Source organism: Danio rerio, chromosome 15, assembly GCF_052040795.2.
Source record: "Danio rerio strain M-AB ecotype USA chromosome 15, GRCz13ab, whole genome shotgun sequence".
NCBI classification, from domain to species: domain Eukaryota; kingdom Metazoa; phylum Chordata; class Actinopteri; order Cypriniformes; family Danionidae; genus Danio; species Danio rerio.
In genome coordinates, this window is record NC_141035.1 from 19716669 (window position 1) to 19725259 (window position 8591).

Here is an 8591-nt window from a genome sequence, read left to right on the forward strand (position 1 = left end):
TCGACTGTATTTACATTGACCCACTGGCAGCTAAACTCCACGCCTACACCATCGAGTGTGTATGAACTGTGATTACTTTTATATTGCTGATTAGCTGTTTGGCTTTTCACTCTCTGACTGAAGGCAGTCGACCAATCGCAACAGACTGTCATTGGTCCAATCATCGCAGATTAGCTTCGCGCTAAGGAGGGGTTTGGGAACAAATGAATCACTGGACGATTCATACAGGAGTTGCTGGGATAATTAGGTAAAAATAAATGCAGATTATAAGACCACGAAAGTGTTTTTTGACCTTGCATGCATATTAAACTGTTGTTGGAGACCTTTACAAACAAGATATGACCTTATTTCATGTATAATATGGGCTCTTTAATATCACGATCTAAATCGCAGTAAATGAAAATATTGCAATGTCAGTTTTTTCCAATATAGTGCAGCCCTTATATATATACACACTCACACACACACATATATATATATATATATATATATATATATATATATATATATATATATATATATATATATATATATATATATATATATATATATATATATATATATACATATAAATATATATGTGTGTGTGTGTGTGTGTGTGTGTGTGTATTAAATTTGTCCATTTTATTCATTTACAATAACTAATCACAATTTTTAGTTCAATTACTATATAATTAAATAAATATTGTTATTATTTTTATTATTATTTTAAACATTTTAATGATAAATAATATTTTACATCAAAACAAAGTAAACTAATTAATAGTAGCAAACCATCATCTTGCAAATGAAGTTTTTATGGATGTTTTTGGTAAATGGTCTTTTAAAATTTTTCTAAAAGAAATTAAGACTTTCCCAGAAGAAAAAATATAGGAAATACTATATGTATATTACTATAATATATACTATAATAGGAAATTTCCTGGTTAAACATCTGGTAAACATCACTTGGAAAACACCAGAAGACTTTAACTGTACATGCAAATATATATATATATATATATATATATATATATATATATATATATATATATATATATATATTATACACAGTAGCCCGTATCTGGCTCATTTGGCATGAATAATTCTAAATAATAATTCTTAAATAATTACAAAATGTATAGTTACCACCATCATAACGGGATCATACATTCATTTATTCATTCATTCATTTTTTTTTTCGGCTCAGTCCCTTTATTAATCAAGGGTCACCACAGCGGAATGAACTTATCCAGCACGTTTTATGCAGCGGATGCCCTTCCAGCCACAACCCAACCCTGGGAAACACCCACACACTCTTTCACACACTCACATACACTACGGCCAATTTAACTTAATACCCATAGCACATGCCTTTGGGCTGTGGGGGAAACCGGAGAACCCGCAGAAAACCCACGCGAACACAGGGAGAATATGCTACAGAAATGCCAACTGACCCAACTGAATCATCTCTTTTAATAATCATAATTGCCATTAAAATATTCACTTTACAAAAAGAATATGGTTCACATATTTGTCATAAACCTAATACAATAAGCAACAAACTGCCTCTACACAAACACATTCCCTGAATCAGAAGCATTAATGGCCTGTTTGATAGCAGTGTGACCCGAACACTGTTTCTGGCACAGGCATCTGGCGGCCTGCCAAACTGCATAGGATTTTTAATCCACAGCGAGTGAACGAAGGCCACAGGCCAGCGGCTGCATGTTCTGCTGTCTCAGGCCTTTTCATACATGCCTTTCCATACATGCCCTCCTGCTGTCCATGACCCCAACAAACTCACTACACACACGTTTTACTCAACACACACCAGTTACTCAACTTTAACCTTATTACAGCAGACAAATACAGAAAAAACTTTTAGAAAGAAAGATACTAAAAGATACTGTAGGATTTGCAAACAACTGTAGACAGAGAAAGTGACAGACTGAAAGCAGGGATTGGCTGTTTAGAGGGAGGTGAGATTATGAGTGGTTGGCTCTGTGTGGGTTGAGTCCTGGAAAAGCAGCGGAGGGCGAGATCAGACTCCTCCTGAGAATTCCTGAACGGGCACCAGACCAACACAAGAGATGCAGGCTCATAAACATCACTGCTTTAAAAAGAGGATAGTTTGAGGGAAGTCCTAATCATAATTCATTACTAAAAATATTGAACGAAGTTTGAATTGTTGTCACACTTGGAGCAAGGCAAATTATGAAATTGAAAGATTGTGAAACTGAAAGAGTGTGAAGATATTTTCTTTACTGTTTCCATTTCCACATTGTTACACATGTTACACATCTGTCATTTCATAAATGACAGATAAGTGGATTTGTGTTCTACTGTAAATAATTAAGTTAGATTTTAATAATATATATATATATATATATATATATATATATATATATATATATCAATTCCGTGCAAATGTCAACCTTGCCATGAAAAAATAAGTTTTTACCAAAATACGGAAACCATTTGTGGGTTATTTGTGTGAGCAAGTATTTTACAGTACTTTAGAAATACTTAAAAATGCATCTGTCAATGTTTTCTAACTATTCTATTTGATTTACCAAAGTCCCACAAGTGGCAATTTTACATCTCTCACATCCATAACTAAGAGATGTCACATCCATAATGACACTTTTTCCTCATAAATGTGAAAATATGAATTTAAATAAAACCAATACTTTTTGTTTTATAGAGAGCCAACTCTTATCCTTTTGACTAGCATTGTTTCTTTTGGGTTGTGCAGTTTAATTCACAGAATTTCTACAAAGTATGTTGTATACTGTAAACCTGCAGACTTCTTTTGTCACATCTATGACGCATTTTTATTTCCCTCATTTAAAGTATAAAATTTGTTTACAGATAAATAATTTTCTGATCTTATAATTCTGTGGTCAGTTTTTCTGGAAAATATAAACAAAATATTCAATATAGTTACTTTGAGTGAATTTATGTTTTGAGTTTTTACTGCATTTTTTTCTTCTTTTTTAAATATTTCCCAAATTGTTTTTAACAGAGCAAGGAAATTTTCACAGTATGTCTGATAATATTTTTTCTTCAGGAGAAAGTCTTATATTTTTTATTTTGGCTAAAATAAAAGCAGTTTTTAATTTAAAAAAAAAAAAAAAACATTTTTGGGGCAAAATTATTAGCCCCTTTAAGCTAATTTTTTTTTCAATAGTCTACAGAATAAACCATCGTTATACAATAACTTGCCTAATTACCCTAACCTGCCTGGTTCACCTTATTAACCTAGTTAAGCCTTTAAATGTCACTTTAAGCTGTATAAATGTGTCCTGAAAAATATCAAGTAAAATATTATTTACTGTCATCATAGCAAAGATAAAATAAATCAGTTATTAGAAATAGGTTTTTAACTATTATGATTAGAAATGTGCTAAAACAATCTTCCCTCCATTAAACAGAAATTAGGGGGAAAAAAACAGGGATGATATTAATTCAGGGGGGCTAATAATTCTGACTTTAACTGTGTGTATATATATATTAAGTTATTTATTTGTACAAAAAAATGTGGGTTTCAGAAATTCAGACCTGAATGCACAGCACATTAACAGCTCTTTGCCTATAAATGAACAATATCCAATATTAGCGCTGGGCAATAAGACAAAAATGAAATCTGGATTAATTACTTTCCATATTGAACATTAACGAGATACATTTCGATACAATTTGTTAATGCTTCCAGGTTTAAAAGAGTACTCCAACAATGACTGAAGCCACAAAAAATAGAGGGTCCATTAAATGGCATACTGTAACATAAATTCGGCTGATAAATTGTTTGTGGCCAAAAATTCAATACATCTCTCATATCAACACACTTTTAGATTCCTATTGTTGCACGATTTTGCTGTGTGATTGGCTCTTACTCATTACTCAATATAAGTAAATAAAAGTCCAGAGCTTATTGTTATTGACATAAGAGTTATCACGATTCGATATAATATCGTTTATCAGGCAGCCCTATCTAATAGCATGCATGGCCTATAGTGAGATCACCAAAAATGCAATGTTGCTTTGGAGGAAATCAATTCAAGTTAGCTAGAACAACAGATAAACAACCCTCTGGCTGTAGGTTAACAACATCCAATAGCATGCATGCGTAGAGTAAGTGACATCACAATGTCATTTCGGAGGAAATCAGACTCTGACTATTAACTTTACTTTGAAAAACATCAACCAGAGAACAAAAGTCAAACTGTAATTTCATCCGGACTTAATCTTGAACTTTGCCCGGTTCCAAACGTTCTGCAGGATGTTTACCACTACGCCTTATTTTCGACAAACGCTCTCTTAACTTGTTATTTCAACCGCGTGGAATTCGAGGCTGGCCGGATGTTCCTCAGCGAGACTCTGACCACAACAAAGGTTTCCCTGCATAGATTTCCTCCATATAAAACCCAAGTCAAGTAGACGCTAGTCTTCTAACACCCAGCCACAAAGCAAACCATGCTCATGTCATTATAGAGCACCACACGAACATCCTCCCATTTAAAACAGCCTGAACTCACACCACAGAAGGCCCATTAATCTAAACATAGCCTGCAGGGGCAGAAAAGCGACGGGATATTATGGGATCAGACTTCCTTCAGGCAAACTAACTGATAAGGACCGCTCACAATAGCATTTCCTTCTGCGACCTGATCAGTGTGTGCAGTCTGAATGGTGTTTTTGGTTCTTTCAGATGTTATGGGTAAAGCCTCTTTTGGCTAAATGAAATAAAATCAATTCTAAAAACAGGAAATGTGCAACTAAACCCTCTCAGATATCTGAGTCTGACCCAGTGATGGGTCCTAAAGGAATTCAAGAGCGCATGCGCCACACGAGCCTCGCTAATCCATGTCACTGTCCTACTTGTAAACAACAGGACTGAATTGTGCAGATCGAGCCGAACATGACACTGCAGATTGCACGCATTTGCTCGCTGTAAAAAAAAAAAAAAAAACGTCTGAAGAAATGTGGGCAAGAAGGAGGTCGTGCTGTTTTCAAACACTCCCAAACCCAGCAGTAGGGCAGTCGGCGGCAGCTTCATTCATCTGACCTACTTTTCCTGATGCCTGTGTCTGGATGGGAGAGGGGGGGGGTTGAGACCCCCGTAGAGGAGAGAAGAAGAGTGCACAAACAATGAGAACGCATTTCTTTATACTTCACAACACACTTTCAGGCTCCAGCACCCAGAACCTGACTGCATAATTCAATGGCTGTGCATTACGGTCAACAAGATCTAAAAGACTGAAGATGCACGGAGATACATTATAGGCTGATGGCACGGACCAGAATGCATGACCATCAGGGCTCTGCCCACTGCATCTCTGAGTCACTAAAAGCTTTTAGGCTTGCTCGATTCATGGGCATCAGCTTGGAAACACAAGACACTGTCACAGAGGATGTTCCTATATTAAGGAGTCAGTTGCACTCTTATAATGCATAGAAATTCCATAACGTAAGGCATTACGGAGCGAATATTAACCTATAATAAAGAGAGAGCAGCAGGAAGAACTTTGTTCTCGTTCTTAATCAATGACACTGATAAAATTGAAGGTGCGACGTGATCAAAAGTGCACTGAACTTTAGCTGAATTTAAAAGGTCATCAGTTATCATTATGACGCTTGTATATTGCAAATAAACATTCATTTTATGGTTTGGACAAACCACACGCTAACAAGTAAGCCCTATAATACACTATACAACAGCATGACACATCAGACAGAATGATAATGAAGGCTAGATTGATTTTAATGATGGGTTAAATACAAAATATTGCAATTTCTGACCGTTTGCTTTGTATCATCATGCACTTTGTTTTAGCTCACAGCCATGTCTTATTGCTGTCAGATATGGCAAGCTGTTTAACATGTATTTCTTTAATACGTCCTTTTATATTACAATACTTGCTTTTGATTAATAGTAATTCAACAGTGAAAATTTAGAGGCTTTTCTATTTCCAGTAGTATTTATTTGAAAGCAATTCATGCATGTGTTTACAAAGCTTCATGATTAGACAACAATGCTGTCAAAAGGATCCCTGTTCACACTGAACTGTGAAACATACTCCAGGCCAGTAGGTGGTGATGTCACTTTCTAAAGACACCCATGCACCTGCACTTTTATGGCCCTGTTTTCAGACATTGTTGTTTTTATAGAGTATATGCACAGCTAGTGTTTCTTCCCACATCGATAAACTTTCGGTGAGCAGTTATTGTGTCTTTTTTTCAATTTTTATACGGTTCCTTTTACAGCATTAATGTTGTAATGCAATTAAAATCTAATCAGTTAAATATACTACCGTCAAGATTAGCTTCATTGAAAAAGTAGAATGTATTTTCATATTTTAAAGACATTACAGGGGAAAATATAATTTAATGCAGTGCGTCTTGTAAATTTGGACACCCACTTTATATCGTATATCAATCAGGCAGTGAAAATCGTTGATTTTTAAAGAAAATATACCTTAAATATGCTGATTTTATATCTGCATACAGTTCACTGGAAGCGGTTCATCCAGGTTACTGAAAACTCTATTGTCAATTAATCACACATGATTTTAGAGTGAACAATATGCATATGCGTGTTATCACCATTTTTCCACAAATCATGTTTTTGTAGTTGATGACGCTCTTTTTAATACATTTTTTTATTCTCAGGCCCACAAATCACAGCTGTCGTGTTCATGAACCAAAAAAAAAAACTTAAGGTTATCAATTTTCAGCTGAAAATGGCGTAGTGTAAAAGGTTCTTTAACTTTACAACTATTTTCACTGAGAAATTGCACAAGCAACTACAAAGTAACTGCAAATGCATTGAATGAAATGAAACACTTCTCATGTTTCTTAAATTATTTTTGTTTTTACTGTTTTGACAGTGTGTTCAATCCAGTTAGCATTGACCACACTATCTGTATAGTTAATAGTTTATATATATATATATATATATATATAATAGCACATGTAAAATAAACAAATAAAAACATTTTAATTAATAATTAATTCTCTTTCGACTAGCAGTTTCTGGAAGACAATTCATTACTTAGCATTACTTGAACTGCTAGCAATAAAATAACATTACAATAGCTTCATTTTAGTTTATTAGTAAAAACAAAAAGAACAAAAAAAACACTAACAATAATAATATTTTAATTGAAGAATAAAGCTCTGACCAGTTCAAACCAAGACGGTAACGGATGCAGAGAAGGAACACATGGTAGTATCTAAAAGCTGTCAGAATGGATGCTTTACTACTTGCTAAAGCTAAAACTGATAGTGGTTATTTTAAATGAATATATGTTAATTTGGCTTGCCATATAAACAGCTCGCTGGCGATGCACTGACTACATGAAAAAACTTGTCCGGTTGTGTTTACTGTTCCTCACCTGATTGCGCTCGAAATTTTCCTTTTCAACTTCCAAACTGTTGGCACCGCCAGCGCGACGGCTGAGCACTTTGGGGATCGGGTTTGGGACTTGCTGCATTGAACTCTTGACGCGGTCCATTTCTGGAAAGAAAAGTCCAAGCTGCGCGAGCGACCAAGACTTCCTAAATCAACATAAATAGTGTGTTGACTCTAGCGTTGAGCACGAAAATCTCAAGCCCTCGTCGTTATCACAAAAGGTCATTTTCCTCGTCCACCGCCCATGGATATCATTCCAGCGCTATTCCGCTGTCCGCTCGCGAGCGCGCAAAACACGCGTCTGTGCGCGCAATCACAGATCTGCAAGAGAAAACAGCGCGTCAGTGCGCGCGAGCGACGGTATACACATCCACTCCAGCAGACTATAGCGGCGGCGGCTGTCACAGGCTCCGCCCAGCGCTGACACACACCGACTGGAGAAAAATCATCAGCTCCCGCCCTGAAAAACAGTTATCTTGACGCTTAAACAAAGTCTGTATTTTCCGGGTTCTATGTTTTTCCCCGTGATTTTCTACAACGAAAAATAAAAGAATAAACAGTTAGATATAGGGTTTTTTGTACAACATTTTTATTCATAATGAAACAACCAAACATAGGCCTATATACAAATAATTACTGTATAGATAACATATAAAAAGTATCTACAATAACAATTTAATTCGTATTTACAGTTTCTATTTCCACAATGTTACGTAGTTCCATAATTGATCAATTAGTAGATGTGTTTTCCACAGATATTTGCCAGTTTGATTTTTAATAGGCCTGCTTTCATTATCAATTTTTCTATTGAAACAGCAAAAAACAAAAACCACATACACATACACATTGCAACAATATGTAGGCCTAAGTGTAATAATATGTAATATAAAATAATATTAATTAAGATTTTTTACAAAATTGTTGAGTCTGAGATCATATTGAAACAACACCAACTTTAAAAAAATGTAAATACATGACGAATATGCAAATAATAATGTGTGTGTGTGTATAAATAGGCTGAAGAATTTGCCCTCTCCTGTGGTTTGTAATGTAATGGGCAGCACAAATGTCTTGATAACTCAGGCTGCTGATGTTGCCATCCACTCTGCAGATCTCTCGTATGCGGCTATGTAACCTCAAACCATGATCTTTCCTTCACCAAACTTGACTGATTTCTTTGAGAATCTTGGATAGA

General features: G+C 35.2%; 1 protein-coding gene across 3 annotated transcripts in view; it reads right to left on the bottom strand.

Annotated features, from left to right (window-relative positions):
* The window catches only part of hip1 (huntingtin interacting protein 1), an 89706-nt gene extending 81944 nt beyond the window's left edge, over window positions 1–7762 (bottom strand). For 2 of the 3 annotated variants that reach the window (XM_087283368.1, XM_087283367.1), the window contains exon 1: window positions 7380–7736. In XM_087283368.1, coding sequence (XP_087139494.1) covers window positions 7380–7499 — 120 coding nt within the window. In that variant the 5' untranslated portion in view covers window positions 7500–7736. 3 annotated transcript variants of the gene reach the window in all.
* Window positions 7763–8591: the final 829 nt, after the last annotated feature.